The sequence below is a fragment of the Ahaetulla prasina genome, chromosome 17 (assembly GCF_028640845.1).
Source record: "Ahaetulla prasina isolate Xishuangbanna chromosome 17, ASM2864084v1, whole genome shotgun sequence".
Lineage (NCBI taxonomy): Eukaryota > Metazoa > Chordata > Lepidosauria > Squamata > Colubridae > Ahaetulla > Ahaetulla prasina.
Genome location: NC_080555.1, coordinates 12,053,172 through 12,073,456, shown reverse-complemented (window position 1 = coordinate 12,073,456; position 20,285 = coordinate 12,053,172). Strand labels below are relative to the sequence as shown.

The following is a 20,285-nucleotide window of genomic DNA, read 5'->3' as shown; positions in this document are numbered from 1 at the left end:
GTCTTGCCTGGATTACTGCAATGCTCTCTACATGGGGCTCCCCTTGAAGGGCATCCGGAGGCTGCAGTTAGTCCAGAATGCGACTGCGCGGGTGATAGAGGGAGCCCCTCGTGGCTCCCGCATGACACCTATCCTGCGCAGACTGCACTGGCTACCTGTGGCCTTCCGGGTGCGCTTCAAGGTTTTGGTGACCACCTTTAAAGCGCTCCATGGCATAGGGCCGGGTTACTTACGGGACCGCCTACTGCGACCGAATACCTCTCACCGACCCGTGCGCTCTCATAGAGAGGGACTCCTCAGGGTGCCGTCAGCGAGGCAATGTCGTCTGGCGGCGCCCAGGGGAAGGGCCTTCCCTGTGGGGGCTCCCACCCTCTGGAACAAACTGCCCCCAGGACTTCGTCAGCTTCGGACCTTGGACCTTCCATGAGCTTAAAACACACTTATTTATTTGCGCGGGACTGAGTTAGATTTTAAATTTATGGGTTTTAAATTGGGTTTTAGTTTTATATTTTTAATCATAATTTTAACTATCGGGCTTTTAGAATAAGTTTTTTAATTGTTTTTATGTTGTATTTATGTATTTATATGTTTTTTTAAGTGCCTGTTAACCGCCCCGAGTCCTTCGGGAGATAGGGCGGTATATAAATATGATTAAATAAATAAATAAATAAATAAATCTATCTATCTATCTATCATCTCTGTCTATTTATCTATCATCTATGTCTGTCTGTCTGTCTATCTATCTATCTATCTATCATCTCTGTCTGTGTCTCTGTCTGTCTATCTATCTATCTATCTATCTATCATCTATCTATCTATCTATCTATCTATCTATCTATCTATCTATCTATCTATCTATCTATCTATCATCTGTCTGTCTGTCTGTCTATCTATCTATCTATCTATCTATCTATCTATCTATCTATCTATCTATCTATCATCTATCTATCATCTATCTATCTATCTATCATCTATCTGTCTGTGTCTGTCTGTCTGTCTGTCTATCTATCTATCTATCTATCTATCTATCTATCTATCTATCTATCTATCTATCTATCTATCTATCTATCTATCATCTATCTGTCTGTGTCTGTCTGTCTGTCTGTCTGTCTATCTATCTATCTATCTATCTATCTATCTATCTATCTATCTATCTATCTATCTATCTATCATCTATCTATCTATCTATCTATCTATCTATCTATCTATCTATCTATCTATCTATCTATCTATCTCCTTCTCCTCCCTCCCTTGCAGTGAAAAATATGTGTCGCAGGTCTGTTGGGATTTGTCGGGATGTGGCTTTTCCCATATTTGGAAGGAAAACCTCATCCTTTTCCTTTTTCACCCAGCCCAACTTCCCTTCCTGGCTTCCTGGCCCGGCTCTGCCTGGAGCCCCTGATGCGCCCAGTCGGAATTTCTGGCTCCGATCCTCGGAATGCAAGGAAAACAGGCCAGGCGCAGCTTAGCAACGACTCAGCAGCCACGGAAAGCTCACGCCACCCAACCCAAGTTCCAGGATTCAGCTTCCTGACAGCCGAACTGCCGTGATTCACTTAACAACTGTGGAGAGAAGTTGTCGTAAAATGGGGCAAAATTAATGTAACAACTGCCTCACTTAGCAACAGAAATTTTGGGCTCAACTGTGGTCATAAGTCAAGGACTACCTGTACAGACTAAAATTCTGTTGCAGAGCCAAGTGGGTTGGACCTGATCTTATGACTGTTTTTGCCACAGCTGTTAAGCGAATCACTGCAGTTGCTAAGTGAATCAAGTGATCCAGTCTCCCTCCTTCAATTTGCTCGCTGGAAGCTAGCGAGGAAAGGTGAGAAAGGATGACCAGACGACCCCAGGACATCCTTAAATGTCACAAATGAATGCCAAGCGCCTGAATTTTGATCTTGTGACCGTGGGGGAAGCTGCAACGGTCATAACTGTGAGGACCAGACATAAGCCTTTTTTTCAGTGCCATTGTCACTTTGAAATGGTTGCTAAATGAATGCTTGTTAGGTTGAAGACAATCTGTAATTCCAATCTCCGCTTTGAAAGAATACCACTCCCCAAGAAAGCAGCTTCGCATTGGAGGGACTCAAAGTGCCAACCCACTAGGCTAACCCACCCAGAGCATGCACAGTCTTTAAAATGAAACTTTTGGGGCAGTTTTCTCAAGCTTGGCAACTTTAAGATCGTAGACTTTAACTCCCGGAATCCCCCATTCAGCCAGGGGAATTCTGGGAGTTGAAGTCCACGTGTCTCAAAGCATGCTGAGTAGGGAATTCTGGGAGTTGAGATCCACATATCTCAAAGCATGCTGAGTGGGGAATTCTGGGAGTTGAAGTCCACGTGTCTCAAAGCATGCTGAGTAGGGAATTCTGGGAGTTGAGATCCACATATCTCAAAGCATGCTGAGTGGGGAATTCTGGGAGTTGAAGTCCACATGTCTCAAAGCATGCTGAGTAGGGAATTCTGGGAGTTGAGATCCACATATCTCAAAGCATGCTGAGTGGGGAATTCTGGGAGTTGAAGTCCACGTGTCTCAAAGCATGCTGAGTAGGGAATTCTGGGAGTTGAAATCTACATATCTCAAAGCATGCTGAGTGTGGAATTCTGGAAGTTGAGATCCACATATCTCAAAGCATGCTGACTAGGGAATTCTGGGAGTTGAAGTCCACGTGTCTCAAAGCATGCTGAGTAGGGAATTCTGGGAGTTGAAGTCCACGTGTCTCAAAGCATGCTGAGTAGGGAATTCTGGGAGTTGAAGTCCAGGTATCTCAAAACATGCTGAGTGGGGAATTCTGGGAGTTGAAGTCCAAGTATCTCAAAGCATGCTGAGTAGGGAATTCTGGGAGTTGAAATCTACATATCTCAAAGCATGCTGAGTGGGGAATTCTGGGAGTTGAGATCCACATATCTCAAAGCATGCTGAGTAGGGAATTCTGGGAGTTGAAATCTACATATCTCAAAGCATGCTGAGTAGGGAATTCTGGGAGTTGAAGTCCAGGTATCTCAAAACATGCTGACTGGGGAATTCTGGGAGTTGAAGTCCACGTGTCTCAAAGCATGCTGAGTAGGGAATTCTGGGAGTTGAAATCTACAAGTCTTATAGTTTGATAAACACTGCTATCTCCCAGCCTTGGAAGGGGCTGGGGAGAAGGAACCAGTAGTATTTTCCAATCATTTAAGTAGCTCTTCAAGTAGCTTCTATGCAACAGAAAATCATGGTTTGCTTCACCTTGACTTATCCAGCAAGCCAGCATCTTACCCCAGGGCAGCCTGGCCATTCTGGAACCCTCTGACCTCAGCTGCAACCCACAGGCCGTTTCACAAAGAGGAATTCCATCTCAGGCGGGCGGTTCAACTGCCGAGGCTGTCATGCAAGGGGCTCAGGCTGGGGCCCTCCGGAATTTGGACATGGATGAAGGCAGCTCAGGTCAGGGGGCTTCCCTGCCCATCGAAACGGGAAGAGTGGGACGGTCAAAAAAGTCAAAAATGGCAGTCCAGAGAAGCCTGGTTTTTATAAGCCCTGATTGCAGGCTTCTTCAGGGGCCTCTTTGGGAACAGTTGAGAACAGGGAGTGTATTTTGCGGGAATCTAGGTTTGGGTCCATCTCATCCACGGAAGCTTATGGATGTCTTGCACCAGCCCACCTCGCAGGGTTGTTGGGAAGAACGGGAGGAAAGCATGCTGGCCTGAATTCAAGATAGATAAAATGCAGGAAGGATAGTTTATTTGGAAGAAAATTAAAAGTTTGACAGTTCTATCCCCGGCTTAGTCCCAGCAGGAGGGAAAGAAGAGTCCAAGGGGTTCAAAAAAGTCAAGATGGCGGAAGGTGGATGTGGCTGTAGGGGGGTAGGATCGAGGCTCAATTTCTTTATTTTACACATGTTGCATTGAACAAGGTCTAGGGCAACGTGGGTGGACTCCAACTCCCAGAATCCCCCAGCCAGCCTCCATGGGAGTTGAAATCCACCCATCAAACATGGCTGAACTTGGGGGGGAAATATTGTTTTTTAATCGGTTTGTGATCTTGGTGGTGCACATTTAATTTAGGCAGCCCTAGATCCGAAGATTAAAATTATGATGAAGTACTCTGCACATGCTCAGAGGCAGTCCCACGGCACCACACTCTCCTCTTCCCTTTTAGGTCACCTCTACATTCCCACCCACCCACGCCACTTCTCTTAAGCCACGGCTCTCCAACCTTGGCAATTTTAAGACTTGTGGACTTCAACTCCCAGAATTCCTCAGCCAGCAAAGCTGGCTGAGGAATTCTGGGAGTTGAAGTCCACAAGTCTTAAAGTTGCCAAGGTTGGAGACTCCTCCTCTGAGCGCCATTGATCCCTGAGCGGCGTTATACTTCCGCCTCGCCTGCTATGGCCGTAAGCCAATCGGAGCCGAGGGGGCGTGGCCTGGGCGGAGGCTTTTTGCAAGGGAGAGAAGCGTGGCCGGTAGAAAGTGGGAAGAGCCAATTGAGGGGCTGAGGGGGGGGCGTGCCCCTGGAGGTGGCCTTATAAGGGGAGGTCCTCCAGAGAGAGATTTAGGCCAATCAGCGCTAAGGGGTGTGTGCCCAAGACGAAAAACTTCGTACGAGGAATAAGCCCAGCGCTATGGGGCCGGGCAGGCGGAACTCAGCCAATCAGCGCCGAGAGGGTGCGGCCCGAGCGCAGGCTTTCTAAGAGGAACATCCCCGGGTGGGTGTGGCGAGGCAGGCTTAGAGGGGGAGAAGCCAATCAGAGCCGAGAGGGCGTGTCCCGAGCGCAGGCTTTCTAAGAGGAACATCCCCGGGTGGGTGTGGCGAGGCAGGCTTAGAGGGGGAGAAGCCAATCAGAGCCGAGAGGGCGTGTCCCGAGCGCAAGGCTTTCCAAGAGGAACATCCCCCGGTTGGGCGTGGCAAGGCGGGCGGAGAGGGCGCGGCCGCCGGGCAGGAGCCAATCCCGACCGGCGGGGCGTGTCCCGAGCGGAGGCTATATAAAGGGCGGCGCGGCGGGGCGCGTGCGTTCGTGCGTGCGTGGGGTCCGCGCTGGGACTGAGCGGCTTTTCTCCCCCGCAGCAGGGCTGAGCTCGGCCATGTTCAGCTGGGTGAGCCGCGACGCGCGGCGGCGCAAGGAGCCCGAGCTGTTCCGCACCGTCTCGGAGGGGCTGAAGCAGCTCTACGCCGGGAAGCTGCTGCCGCTGGAGGAGCACTACCGCTTCCACGACTTCCACTCGCCGGCGCTGGAGCCGGCCGACTGGGAGAGCAAGCCCATGGTGCTGCTGGTGGGCCAGTATAGCACGGGCAAGACCACCTTCATCCGCCACCTGCTGGAGCAGGACTTCCCCGGCATGCGCATCGGGCCCGAGCCCACCACCGACTCCTTCATCGCCGTCATGGGCGGAGAGAGCGAGGGCGTCGTCCCGGGCAACGCGCTGGTGGTCGACCCCCGACGCCCCTTCCGCAAGCTCAACGCCTTCGGCAACGCCTTCCTCAACAGGTGAGCTGGGCGGGGGGGACGGACGACCCCGCGGGGCTAGCTCTCCAGCTGCGGAGGGGGGGGGAGGAGAGAGAGCCGGATCCTGAGGACTAGAAACCCTGCTGCTGGCTTTGCAGCTGCAACTAGGGGAACAACACCCTCTTGAGTCTGGTCTTGAGGACTAGCAACGCCGTTTAGGATTGCAGATGTGGGTGGGGGGAGGAGAGGCAGCAAGGAGGGAAGAGGACTGGATCCTGAGGACTAGAAGCGCTGCTGCTAGCTTTCCAGGTGCAGGGGGGTGGGTGGGAGCAGGGCAGCACAACACAGGAGAGTCTTTTGAGTCTGGTCTTGAGGACTAGCAACACCGTTTAGGTTTGCAGATGTGGGGAGTGGGGGCAGCAAGGAGGGAGAGGACTGGATCCTGAGGACTAGAAGCACTGCTGCTAGCTCTCCAGCTGTGGGGGTGGGGGGGAGAAAGCCACTGTTGCTGGCTTTCCAGATCCAGGGTGGGTAGGAAGGTGGCAGTAGGGAGGAAAGAGGGTCTGATCTTGAGGACTAGAAGATTGCTGCTAGCTTTGCAGCTGCAAGCGGGGATGGCAACAGGGAAGCAGGAGAGTCTTTTGAATCTGGTCTTGGGGACTAGCAACACCATTTAGGTTTGCAGATGCAGGGGGGCAGCAAGGAGGGAAGAGGACTGATCTTGAGGACTAGAACCACTGCTGCTAGCTTTCCAGGTGCAGGGGGAAGCAGGAGAGTCTTTTGACTCTGATCTTGAGGATTAGGACCGCTGCTGCTCAACCCTTGGTGGCTTTAAGATGGGTAGACTCCCCCAACTCCCAGAATTCCCCAAACAGCCAGCCATGGAAAAGGTGCCATCTTTTCTTTTGCAGCCAAAAGAAATGCTTTGGTGCCCTCCTAGTGCCAGGTAGTGCCCAGGAGGTCAGGGCAGAATACAGAACCACAGAGTTGGAAAGGGCCCCTTGGGAGGTCCTGTAGTCCAACCCCCTTCTAGTCCAGCAAGAGACCCCATTCCTAGAAGGTGATTTATATATTTAAATTATATGCTGACCATCTCACGGGTCAAGTGACTCGGGTTTAAGTCTGACACCAGTGGTTTAGAGAGGCCTAGAGCTGGATAGAGGACAAGAGAGGAGCCAAAGCCGCCACAAGCCTGAATGACCAGAATATCGGAGCTGGGAGAGGGACCTTGGAGGTCTTCTAGTCCAGCCCGCTGCTCAGGCAGGAAGACCCTATAGTATTTCGGACAAATGCCTGTGCAATCCCATCTTAAAATCTTCAACAACTTCTGAAGGCAAGCCGGTCCTTGGATTAATTGTTCTCATTGTCAGGAAATTTCTCCTGAATTGGCATCGAGGGAGGGTCAGAGGTCAGCAGTCGCTCTTGCAAAAACATCTGAATAATGCCACATACAACAACACCCCCCTTGGTGTAGCTACACTGGAATTCTCTTCTCTCTGAATCACTGCAAACCCTGGGCGTGGCTGCTGGTTGGAGCTTTGCTTTTTTTGCTGCCAGCCTTTGCCCCTCTCGGTGGCCTGTTCACTTGCACCATTGCAGCCATCTCCTGCCCAGCTTCTCCTCCTCTCTGCTTCATGCTTGATTTCTCTCTCTTGGCAACGTCCGGTTGCACCCCACCCAAAAGCCTTTTGAAACTGGGAAAGTCTGAAAAACTCTTTTTTTAAAAAAAATCACATATAAATCTAAGTGGGCTTCCTTCCCCATTACAACAATCCATTATTCCTTTATTTGGTGCTGATCACATTAGAAAACTCCTGGAATAATAGACTAGAGGGTGCAGAAAAACTCCTGGAATAATAGACTAGAGGGTGCAAAAAAACCAGTGTGGATTTAATCTGCCTTTTTGAAAGTCAGAGTTGGTCCATTGTTCTCTTTATTGCCGGTGCTGGGAGGCGTCTGCCAATTGTGTTGGCCAACCAGCGTCATTAATTCACAAAAGAAAAGACAAAAATTTCTGGAATGTTGGCTTTGCAGCTGTAGAAACATGATTTTTTAAAAAGGAAGGAGGGTGGGGGTTCTGGTGGGGGACAGCTCTGGATATTTACAAATATTTACAAATCTTAAAAATAGCTCAGCGTGTTCTGAGCGAAAAGCCCAATAAAACACATTTGCTGAGTGTTCTCAGTGCTTAAAATCAGGGATATAAGCTGATTTTATCAGCTTATAAATGCCAGGGATGCAGGCAAGCGTGGCTTCCATATGAAAACGTTTGCAACTTTTCTGCTGTGTCAGATATTGGTTTTGTGGACTGGCAAAGGACTTTGTGGGCCTGGGATCAGCCCATCAATCCGCAGCCTAAATTTCTGCAGCCTAAATTTTCGAGTTTTGTTCACATACAACACAAACTGAACCCCAATTTTTTTTTTAAATTTTGCAACACCTTCGACTGCTGTTTTTCAAACTTGGCAAGTTTAAGAATGGGTGGACGGACTTCAGTTCCCAGAATTCCCCAGCTGGCTGTGCTGGGAGTTGAAGCCCGCCCATCTTAAACTTTGCCGAGTTTGGGGGGAAAAAATGCTGCTTTGAATTATGAGTTGCCCAAACTCTAAACCAGGGGTCCCCAAACTTGGCAACTGCTGGCTGGAGAATTTTGGGAGTTGAAGTCCACAAGTCTTAAAGCTGCCAAAGTTTGAAGACCTCTGCTCTAAACTTTCTTCGCCAAATACACCAGGGTTAAAAAAAACCCAAAAACCTGCCAACCTTAGTGTGTTGTGTAAATGTGGGCACCGTGTCCTTTTACCGGTGAAACTGAACTGGCTGGGTCAACGCAGAGCTGCAACGTTGGCAACTCAAAAGCGGGCAGAGCTCAGGGGAGGACCGTCGCTTGGGTTTGCAAACCCCCAGGTTCTGCAAATGGCGGCTTATGGTTTTCGGGATCCTTGCCACTGGCAGAGTTTGCAAAAAAATGTAAGGCACCTTTCTCTCGTTGCTCCTTTGGGTTGGGCAGTCTTGCGGGCGTGTTAATTCAGATTTCAGTCCTGGGCAGGAAGGATTTTTGCGCCAGTGAGCGCCAGGTGTCCTCTTCCCCACCCTGTCCAGTCATCGGGGAATGCCCGGTTCTTAAAGAGAAAGTGATGATCCCGACATTCTCAATGTGGCTCAACAGAATGGAAACTCCCCACCCACCCACCCACCCACAGGGACATCCAAGGCAGGAGGTCCTGGGGTCAAGGCTTTGGGTTTGGCCTGGTTAAAAAGCAGCCCCTGCAGAGACACCACAATCTGACTTTATTGTTGCAGAGCGAAGATAAGAGAAATTGGAAAGCAAGTTTCAGTAACGAGAAAGGAGAATATTTGTAGTCAGGGTTTGAATTGAGGCGTCGGCTGTGCTCTCTGAGCTTGGTTATTTTCTTGCAGGCGTTCCATTACCCAACTAGGTAACATCATCAGGGACAGAAGAGAAATGTAGTGCGCAGAATGGAGGAGGAGGAGTAGTTATGACACTGGAGGCTGTGGTGCTCTCTGAGCTTGGTTGTGTTATTGAAGATTTAGAATAGAAACATACTTCTCGCCCTATGAGAAATTAACCTGTGGAATTCATTGCCACCGGACGTGACCACTAAAGTCGACTTGCATGGCTTTCAGAAAGAGCTGGATAAATTTAAGGAGGCAGATTCTTTATGGCATATGGGAATAAAGATAGCCCTCAACTGACATCACAACTGGGACTTGCGAAGCGGTTGAATAAATTGTGTCTGCTTTTTACAGCCATGCTGGTTAATTAAGTGAATCACATCTAGTTGTTAAGTAAATTATGCAATCATGATGCAAATGTGACTTCCTCCATTGACTTTGGAAAGCCCACCAAAATCTTGAGAACCCACCAGAGTTTCAGTTTAACAGATTTAACAGAGTTGGAAGGGACCTTGGAGGTCATCTAGTCCAACCCCCCGCCCAAGCAGGAGACCCTACACCATTTCTGACAGGTGGCAGTCCGGTCTCTTCTTGAAAGCCTCCAGTGATGAAGCTCTCACAACTTCCAAAGGCAACTTCTGTTCCATGGGTTGATGGTTCTCACTGTCAGGAAAATTTCTCCTTATTTCCAGGTTGAATCTCTCCTTGATCCGTTTCCATCCATTATTCCTTGTCTGGCCTTCGGGTGGTTTGGAAAATAGCTTGACCCCCTTCCTCCTCTCTGGGGCAGCCCCTCAAATGCTGGAAGGCTGCTCTCTTGTCTCCCCTGGTCCTTCTCCTCACTAGACCAGCCATGTCCAGTTCCTGCAACCGTTCATCGTATGTTTGAGCCTCCAGTCCCCTCATCATCCTGGTTGCTCTTCTCTGCACTCTTTCTAGAGTCTCAACCTTTTTTTTATAGTGTGGTGACCAAAACTGGATGCAGGACTTTAGGTGTGGCCTTACTAAGGCTTTATAGAGTGGTATTAAGTACCTCACTTGATCTTGATCGTATCCCTCTATTAATGCAACTACCCCAAACAGGATATATTTATCAATATATATATATTTATCAATATATATATATTGATCATCAATTGTGTTGTAAATGTTGTACCTTGATGAACGTATCTTTTCTTTTATGTACACTGAGAGCATATGCACCAAGACAAATTCCTTGTGTGTCCAACCACACTTGGCCAATAAAAATTCTATTCTATTCTATTACTTTGTTTTTTCTCACGCTTTCCCGTTTTCCCACCATGAAGATTCTGCAACATGGAGTTGATCTCTCCGCTTTGCAACTTGGTTTTCTTGTGACAGCCGCGCCGATTTTGTCATCCTTGGCAATTTCAAAGAAAGGAAAGATATTTCTTCAGAAGCCAACTAAGCTGGTCTCAGTTTAAAGAGTGTTGAAAGATGAGAGCCTGGTCCAGTCTTCCTCATTCTCACAGCTTTTTGGGCTGTGAGGGGCGATTAACAAACCCACATGTGGTGGACTACAACTCCCATCGCCTCTCCAGCCAGCACCGGCTTGGGTAAGGCAAATCTTCCAAGGGGGAATATCTTCCCCATCTGCCTTTCCCAGCCTAAGTTTTTCGGTCCCCATCGCAGGGTTTTTGCGTGGAACTTCCTTTCTGCGGAAACCCGAAGCATTTTGTAATCGCACGGAGGATGTGGTTTGTGGCTACTGCGGGGGGGAAAAAAACATACAGAGGTACTCCTCGACTTACGACCACAATTGAGCCCGACATTTCTGTTCCTCTAAGCCAGGGGTCTGCAAACTTGGCTCTTTTAAGATTTGTGGACTTCAACTCTGGGAGTTGAAGTCCACAAGTCTTAAAAGAGCCAAGTTTGCAGACCTCTGCTCTAAGTGTAACAGTTGTTGAAGGAGTTCTGCTCCACTTTACGACTTGTTACGCGCGGTTGCAGTTGTTTGTTAGTGACGTGGTTGTTAAGTGAATGTGGCTTCCCTCATTGACTTCGCTTTTCGGGAAGTCACAAGTCGGGATCACATTACGGTCCCGGGACACTGCATAATACCGTCGTAAGTATGAGCCAGTGGCCAAGTGGCTGGCCATTTTTTTAAAAAATTTTTTTTAAACAAACATAAAAACATCTTCAATACAAATACAATGTGTTGGTTGGTTGATTTTACAAATCTTTTGTGCAATTTCAGCAAATGTATAACATACAATTTATCTAGTTTTACATTTTATCAATCTGCTATGTTCCAAATATGTTGGTTTAATCACTTGATTAAATATAAGTATTTTTTCCCCTCATTTCATGTAAAGTATTCTTGGTTTTAGGTTGATCATATTACATCATTTTATCTTCTTAAATCAATGTGTATTTCAACCATTTTTCCATTATAAAAACCTCTCAGACTTCATTAATATGTTTTTCCCTCTAACCAATGATAAAATAAGTCCCAATATCTTACAATATTGTTTATCTTCCAGCTCTCTAATTTCAAATGTCAATTTACTAATTTCTGCACGTTCCATTATTTTCTTGATAATTTCATCTTGCGTTGGTATTTTTTTTTCTTCATTTATCCAGTTTTTAGCAAACGCAATCCTAGCCGCTGTTACAACGTTCACAATCAAATATCTCAATTCTCTATTATAGGTTTCGGGTATGATCCCCAATAAGGAAACTTCAGGTTTAAAATCTATGTGGTTTTTTAATCGTTTTTTCCAACCACGTGTGCATTCTAGTCCAGTGATATATATATTTTTTGATCACGTGACTCGGGGGGGGGTCGTAAATGTGAAAAACTTTTTAAAAAGTTTTTTCCCCCAGTGCAGTCGTAACTTCAAACAGTCATTAAATGAATGGTTTGTAAGTAGAGGATTACCTGTAACAAAATTCCCCAAGATCTTCATCTCTTTAAGAAAAACCTCCCGGGAGGGGATTGGGGAAAACTTCTCTCGTGTTTGAGGGCCTGCTTGTTGGGGAAGGCAGGATGGACAAATGGCTGGATTTGCTGGTTGTGGCTGTCCCTGCTCCTCCGGTTGGCCAGTTTTCGTGCCCTTTGAACCCGCTGTGGCCTCCCGAGTCCTCCTGGCTGCTGGCTTGCTAAGTGCTTTTACAACAAGGCAGGAGTTTCTGCTACGGGGAGCCTGGACTTAGGACCGGAAAAGGGAGAATCTGAAAAATGCCACACGGAACCCTTGAGGTTTCTCCTTCAATTCTAGGTTGGATGGATACGCTCCCCCCACCCCACCCCCGTTACTTCTTAGTATCCTGTGACCATCACTAAGTGGTATCTTATGATTCTTGATGAATGTATTTTTCTTTATGTGCACTGAGAGCTTATGCAACAAAGACAAATTCCTTGTGTGTCCAATCACACTTGGCCAATAAAAAATTCTATTCTATTCTATTCTATTCTATTCTATTCTATTCTATTCTATTCTATTCTATTCTATTCTATTCTATTCTATTCTATTTGTTCTCTTCTATTTTCTATTTTCTCTTCTGTTTTCTTCTATTCTCTATTCTCTATTCTCTTTTCTATTTCTATTCTAATTTTCTATTCTATTCTATTTTCTATTCTATTTTCTATTTTCTATTCTATTTTCTATTCTCTATTCTATTTCTAATCTATTCTATTCTAATTTTCTATTCTCTATTCTCTTTTCTATTCTATTCTAATTTTCTGTTCTATTCTATATTCTTCCATTCTCTCTTTTCTATTTCTATTCTAATTTTCTATTCTATTCTATTTTCTATTCTATTTTCTATTCTATTTTCTATTCCCTATTCTATTTCTAATCTATTCTATTCTAATTTTCTATTCTCTATTCTCTTTTCTATTCTATTCTAATTTTCTGTTCTATTCTATATTCTTCCATTCTCTCTTTTCTTTTCTATTTCTATTCTATTTTCTATTCTATTTTTCTTTCTCTTCTCTTTTATTCTTCTCCTGCCCTCAGGTGCTATTCTCCAAAAGACCTGAGGACGACAAAGAAGCAGCAGATGGAAACTTATCAAAGAGAGAAGCAATCTGGAAATGAGACATTTCCTGCCAGTGGGAACAATTAACCAGTGGAACTACTTGCCTCCAGAAGTTGTGGATACTCCCATCACAGGAGGGTCTTCAAGAAGAGATTGGACAACAATCTGTCCGAAATGGTATAGGATTTCCTGCTTGAGCGGGCGAGTTGGACTAGGTGACCTCTGAGGTCCCTTCCAGCCCTAGGATTCTGTGTTCTATGTCTCAGTGCAGTCTCTGGAACTTGAAGCTTGCCATATCCTTAGGGTGCCATCCACCAGGCAGTGCCAACTGGTGACACCCAGGGGAAGGGCTTTCTCTGTGGGGGCTCCCACCCTTTGGAACGAGCTCCCCCCAGGACTGCGCCAACTTCCTGACCTTCGAACCTTCCGCCGCGAGCTTAAGACACATCTATTTATTTGTGCAGGGCTGGCCTAGGGTTTAGTTTTTAAAAATTAGTTTTAAATGGGGTTTTGTAGTATTTTAACCATAATTTTTTAAATTTGGCCTAATGTAATAAGTTTTTTAAAATGCTGTTTTAACTTGTATTTATTTTTATGTTTTTTATGTTTTATAAGGCTGTAAACCGCCCTGAGTCCTTCGGGAGATAGGGCGGTATAAAAATTTGAATAATAAATAAAAATAAATAAAATATCTGTCAGAAATGGTGTAGGGTCTCCTGCTTGGAAAGGGGGGGGGTTGGACTAGATGACCTACAAGGTCCCTTCCAACTCTGTTATTCTGTTATATCTCTGGGATGTTTTGATAATTTGAAAAGGAAGGACCCTGCGGAGGGTAGGATAATGAATGGGGAGGGGGGCTGGGATTGCACACATGTGCACACCCACCCACCCACAAACCCAACTTGGGATATCCTCCTTTGCTTTCTAACGCAGAAGCAGAACTTTTAAAAGACTCTCTCACTCATGTTTTCATGCTCTTCCAGGCATGAAAAGTTTGGCTCGGCAAAGCCAGAATTTTCAGCACTTGAGATTCTCAGTCATCCAGGTCACGTTTGTCCCAAAGGTGCTTTTTCAAGAGGCAACTGGACTTGCTTGTGTTTTTTTTTCTTTGAAGATGTTTCGCTTCTCATCCAAGGAGCTTCTTCAGCTCTGACTGGATGGTGGGGAAGGGAAGGATTTATACTCCTTGCGACAGCTGGTCCTTTGCATCCTTTTAGAGCAGTGGTAGTCAACCTGCTCCCTACCGCCCACTAGTGGTCGTTCCAGCTTTCATGGTGGGCGGTAGGGGTTTTGTCCGATACTGAAGCACTTTCCTTTTTTTTAAATTTAATTGACTTTTTAAAAAAAATTCATAGCATTATTTAAAAACATTTTCATTAGGTTCCCCGTGACAATTTAAATTTCTGAAAATATACTATTTGTATTGCCCGCGTATAAGTTTAGTTCACATTACATAAGTGGAATTAAATGGCGCTATAGTGCGACCGCAAACAAAAGAGCCTCGTCCCAGAATAGCTCGCGCATCTCCTCCCCCCCCACACCACCCAGCTGTAACAGACAAGCAGAGCTGGTAGCTGGCACACCCCCCACCCCCCAAACCCAATCCACGATGTGTGAGAGGCATGCGCAGATGACGATACACGGCACATTACTGTGGAACCGGTGGGCGGTTAGAAAATTTTACTACTAACAGAGATACAAAAGTGCTGTGAGTGTACAGCTGGACATTTGCATCCTTTTAGAGCAGGGGTCTCCAACCTTGGTCCCTTTAAGACTTGTGGACTTTAACTCCCAGAGTTAAAGCCCACAAGTCTTAAAGGGACCAAGGTTGATTACCCCTGTCTTAGAGGGTCGTTGAGGCCACTTGGAGGTTTATCTGCATCCTCAGGATCCATCTGAGTGGGGCAAATGGGTGTGGAGCCGCCTTGGAACTGCTGGCAGGACTGTGTCGTAGATTGGAGATATTTGGTGTGCATTGGGGAAACAAAACAGCCACTTCATAAACACGTGGCGCAACACAGCAGAACAAACCCATCAAGACAAAATCTAGCAGTTCACTTGCATTTAAAAGACATTTTAAAGGCCACTCTTTTGAAGGCAACAAAGTCCACATTTTGGACACACAGGACCGCTGGTTTGAAAGAGGGGTCCAAGAGGTCATCTATGTCCAAATTGAACAGCCCTCTCTCAACAGAGGGGGAGGGATACAACACAGTCTATCTCCGGTCTACAACACAGTCCTTTCAGCAGCTCCAAGAAGGCTCCACACCCATTTGCACTACTCAGGTGACTCTGAGGACACAGATAAACCTCTCAGTGGCCTCAACGACCGTCTAAAACAGGGGTCCCCAACCTTGGTCCCTTTTAAGACTTGTGGACTTCAACTCCCAGAGTTCAGCAAAGCTGGCTGAGGGACTCTGGGAGTTGAAGTCCATAAGTCTTAAAGGGACCAAGGTTGGAGACCCCTGCTCTAGACCTCAGCTTTGCTGGCTGAGGGACTCTGGGAGTTGAAGTCCACAAGACTTAAAGGGACAAAGGTTGGAGACCCCTGCTCTAAAAGGATGCAAATGACCAGCTGTCTGCAAAGAATATAAAACCTTCCATTCCTCACCCTCCAGTCAGAGCTGAAGAAGCCTCTTGGATGAGAATCGAAACGTCTTCAAAGAAAAAATAACAAGGAAATCCAGTGACCTTTTGAAAAAGCACCTCAAGGGTTTTCAGCACTGGTCATCTAGGGCAGGGGTCTCCAACCTTGGTCCCCTTTAAGACTTGTGGACTTCAACTCCCAGAGTCCTTCAGTTAGCTTTGCTGAACTCTGGGAGTTGAAGTCCACAAGTCTTAAAGGGACCAAGGTTGGAGACCCCCTAATCTAGGGAGGTTTTGAGGGGTCAGAATGGGAAGGTCTCGGGGTTTGCCCGTCCCCGAAGTCTACCATAGCCGTGGTCTCAGGTTTAGCGGATGAGTCCATCCTCGTTAAGTTTCAGGAAAAGAAATGAGTGGGTTCAAGCAGAATGGCAAAAATAAAATGTCACCCGGGGAGCCCCGTTTCTGTCCCGGCTCCGGCCGCCTCCTAACCCTGTCCCTTCCCTTCTTTGCAGATTTATGTGCGCGCAGCTGCCAAACCCCGTCCTGGACAGCATCAGTATCATAGACACGCCGGGCATCCTATCTGGGGAGAAACAGCGGATAAGCAGAGGTGAGGCTGAAGAGCAGGGCTTCAACAATTTTAGCAAAGGGTTCTCTGCCCAGTTGCCGGGTGGCCGTGGCCTAGTTGGCCGCCTGCACCAGGGCGGGGTTGGTGGGTGGTTTTTGCCCTCCCCGGGCTCTCGGGGCTTTTCTTGAGCCTCCAGGAGGACAAAAACGGCCTACCCAGGCTCTGGAGGCACTCTGGAGGCCAGAAATAGGCCCATTTCCGGCCTTCCCGAACTTCCGGTAGGCCCGTTTTTTGCCCTTCCCGAGCCTCCGTGCGCACCCTGCACTTACCTGCATCCAAAACGGGCCGCGTGTGGACACCTGGGCGGGGAGGGGCAGGAGGGGCCAGCCAGGAGTGGGATTTGGGGGGTTCTCTGAACTGCACAGAATCTTAGCTAGAGGTTTTCCCGAACCCCCAGCAGCAGCCCCAACCCCTGCTTAAGAGGTTGTGCGGATGGTTAAAGTCCTGGGTCCCCGTTTTTCCACCCTCCCGAAGAAAGAAAAATAAATAAATATAGGTTTTAAATACAGGTAGTCCCGTATTTAGTGACAGCCCACTTAGTGCCCGTTCACTTTAACGACCATTCGGAGTGACATCACTGAAAAAAAATGGCTTACGACCATTTTTCACACCTATGGCCGTTGCACCTTCCCCTCGGTCATGTGATCGAAATTCAGACACTTGGCAACTGGCTCATACTTATGATGGTGGGCAGGGTCTCCCGGGATCAAGTGGTCCCCTTTTGGCCACCTCCCAACGAGCAAAGTCAGTGGGGAAGCTGAAGCAAACTTAGGAATCGTGTTTCTAATTGAACAACGGCAGCGATTCACTTAACAAACGTGGCAAGAAAGTCGTGAAATGGGGCAAAACTCACTTAAGTACTCGCTTAGCAACATAAATGTTGGGCTCCGGTGCGGTCATAAGTTGCGTTACTCAGGGTCATATTGTGAGAAAGACCTTGGGGGACGCCCACAAGAAATAAATGCAGCAAGACAAGGAGCAAGGCTATCAACGTTGTTTTCCGGCAAAGAGCCCAAATGACGTTGCTGGTCTTTTAAGCCTTATGGGAGGGGCCAATCATCTCCTGGCCTTACTCCTGAGTCGTCCTCTCTGCTTGAGCTGCTCTTGCCTTCTGGCAGCTCTTCGCATGCATGCATTAGAAACGGGCTCCTCCTGTCCCTCTGCCTCACTACTGTCAGCCTCTGGAGGCTCCGGAGTCCGCAGATCACTACCAGATGGCCCTGGCCTCACCTCTCCCTCCGATGCAGAGCCCTCATCTGGGCCTTCCCCAGCCTCCAGGACTGGCCCGTGTTCTTCCTCAACCTCATCGCTCTCCGATTCCGTTGCCAGCTCCGCAGGCTGCTGGCGGACCACAACAATTTCCCCCCAATAAGTCTATAAGGGATGAGGGGCTCCATTTCCCCCCCGTTCCCCTCCCCCACTGTCTGGAGCCCATTCCTAGGAAGGAATTACATTCTGGGAGCAGAATAACAGAGTTGGAAGGGACCTTTGAAGGTCTCCTAGTCCACCCCGCGCTCAAGCAGGAGACCCTATACCAGTCCAGACAAATGGCTGTCCAGTCTCTTCTTGAAAGCCTTCAGTGATGGGGCCCCCCACAACATCTGGAAGCAAGTCATTCCACTGATTGATTGGTCTAGAGCAGGGGTCTGCAAACTTGGCTCTTTTAAGACTTGTGGACTTCAACTCCCAGAGTTCCTCAGCCAGCAAAGCAAAGCTGGCTGAGGAACTCTGGGAGTTGAAGTCCACAAGTCTTAAAAGAGCCAAGTTTGCAGACCCCTGCTCTAGAGTCTCCTGCTTGAGCCGGGGGATGGACTAGAAGACCTCTGAGGTCCCTTCCAATTGCTTTGTTCCATGGCTGGTGGGAAAATGTGGTTTCCCGTGCGGGTGGTGGATGAAATGAAACACTGGCCAAGGATAAAAATAGCTGCCCGTCCTCAAATGCTTTTCCTTCCTTGACGGAGCTCGGCGGGCACCCTCCTCGCTCTGGGGGAAGCCTTCCCATCCCAAGTTCTCCATCTGTGCCCCCACCCCCCCGCCGACCCCACCCAACCCCCGGCCACGGTTCGGGACTCCGAGCGGTGCATTCCTCTCTGCGGGAACTCAGGATGGAACGTTTCCTGGCTGAGTCGAAATCCCCCTCGTGCCGGGCCGCTGAAGGCAGGAAACGCTGCGATCCATGATAAGGCCCGGCTTGACCCCCGGCTAGGCGAGGAAACGGCGGGTGTGGCGCCCGGCGAAATTCAACGCGGGAGATTTGGCTGATTTTTGGGAGCCCACGATTAGACAGGCGCCCCTCTGCTCCGCAGGGCTCAATACCTTAGTTGCCCCCCCTCCCCTCTCCTGGGTGTGGAGAAATGCATGCGCTTATTTCCCCAGTTGGGCATTTGACCCCTTTGGGAGCTGCCTTCGGACATTCTAGGGACACCAGTGCCGCCAAATAAGGGAAGATGGGGGACGCAAACTCTGGTGTGGCGTGGTTTTATCCAGGCGGAAGGTGGATGAGGGTCCCTTCTCCCTGCTTCGCACACGTGCAAAGTTAGGACAAAACTTTTCGATCGAGATCAAGGGAGGTCCTAATGCCACTCTATAAAGCCTTAGTAAGGCCACACCTAGAGTCCTGCATCCAGTTTTGGTCACCACACTATAAAATAGATGTTGAGACTCAGAGTGCAGAGAAGAGCAACCAGGATGATGAGGGGACTGGATGCTATGAAGAACGGTTGCAGGAACTGGGCCTGGCTGGTCTAGTGACGAGAAGGACCAGGGGAGACAAGATAGCATCTTCCAATATTTGAGGGGCTGCCACAGAGAGGAGGAAGAGGGTCCAGCTATTCTCCAAAGCGCCCGAAGGCCAGACAAGGAAGAATGGAGGGAAACTGATCAAGGGAGAGATTCAACCTAGAAATAAAGAGGAATTTCCTGACAGTGAGAAAAATCAACCCATGGAACAGAAGTTGCCTTCAGAAGTTGTGGGAGCTTCATCCCTGGAGGCTTTCAAGAAGAGACTGGACAGTCACCTGTCAGAAATGGCGTAGGGTCTCCTGCTTGGGTGGGTGGGTTGGACTAGATGACCTACGAGGTCCCTTCCAACTCAGTTAATCTGTTAATGTCTAGTTTAATGAAAAGAAGGATTGAGGTGGCCTGATATCAGTGTTCAGCTATTTGAGGGACCGCCACAAAGAAGAGGGAGTCAAGCTGTTATCCAAAGCACCTGAAGGCAGGATAAGAAGTAACAGAAGGAAACTAATCAAGGAGAGAAGCAACCTAGAACTAAGGAGAAATTTCCTGTTAGGAAAAAATAATCAGTGGAACGACTTGCCTCCAGAAGTTGTGGGAGCTTCATCACTGGAGGCTTTCAAGAAGAGAGTAGACTGACATCTGTCAGAAATGGAGTAGGGTCTATTTGGGTGGGGGGTTGGACTAGATGACCCACAAGGTCCCTTCCAACCCTCTTATTCTGTTATTATTCTATTATTCAGAAGTTGTGGGAGCTTCATCGTTGGAGGCTTTCAAGGAGAGACTGGACTGCCATCCGTCAGAAATGGTGTAGGGTCTTCTGCTTGGGCGGGGGTGGGTGGGGGTTGGACTAGATGATCCACAAGGTCCCTTCCAACTCTGTTAATCTGTAAACTACCACCAGATGCCCAACCCAACTGTTACTGGATGGGAGGTTTACATGCAATGGTTTTTGCCTTCTAAGGGGAACATTTTTCTCTGCTGTTGCTACAGTTTTCCACAGGAAAATGTTTGGCTTTTAACGAGTTGAATTGTTCCATAACTTGAAACTTGGCGTAGATGAATTGTTTTTGAGTGCTTGGGGTTGGGTAAAAATCTAAGCTTTGGGCGTTTTTCCAGGTACCGATATGTTTTTTTTTTAAAAAAAAAATACACAACCTGCTTATTTATGCAAGTGTAAATCTAGCCTGCTAAAATTGATGCATTTGTGTTTCTCTTTCCTCGATTTTCCCTTGAAATTGTAAATACTGAGACGTAAGCTTGAGCATAAATCTGCAAAATACAGCCCTTTATTTCTGAGTTGTTTGCAAAGTATAGGGAGATAGTTTCTTTTAAAAAGGGCTTTGTTTTGGTTGAAACCCTTGCAATTAAAAGGGTCATAAGTCACTCTTGCCTGCTGGTTTCAGCCCAGTAAGTGGATTTCTGTAATATAGGTAGTGCACAATTGAGCCCAACATTTCTGTTGCTAAATGAGACATTCGTTAAGT

At 47.6% G+C, this 20,285-nt stretch overlaps 1 protein-coding gene across 1 annotated transcript in view; it reads left to right on the top strand.

The window, feature by feature from the left end:
- Positions 1 to 5,008: 5,008 nt before the first annotated feature.
- The window catches only part of EHD1 (EH domain containing 1), a 35,824-nt gene continuing 20,547 nt past the window's right edge, over positions 5,009 to 20,285 (top strand). The window contains exons 1-2 of the mRNA XM_058160536.1: positions 5,009 to 5,471; positions 15,947 to 16,044. Coding sequence (XP_058016519.1) covers positions 5,068 to 5,471; positions 15,947 to 16,044 — 502 coding nt within the window. The 5' untranslated portion in view covers positions 5,009 to 5,067. The remainder of the gene's footprint in view (positions 5,472 to 15,946; positions 16,045 to 20,285) is intronic.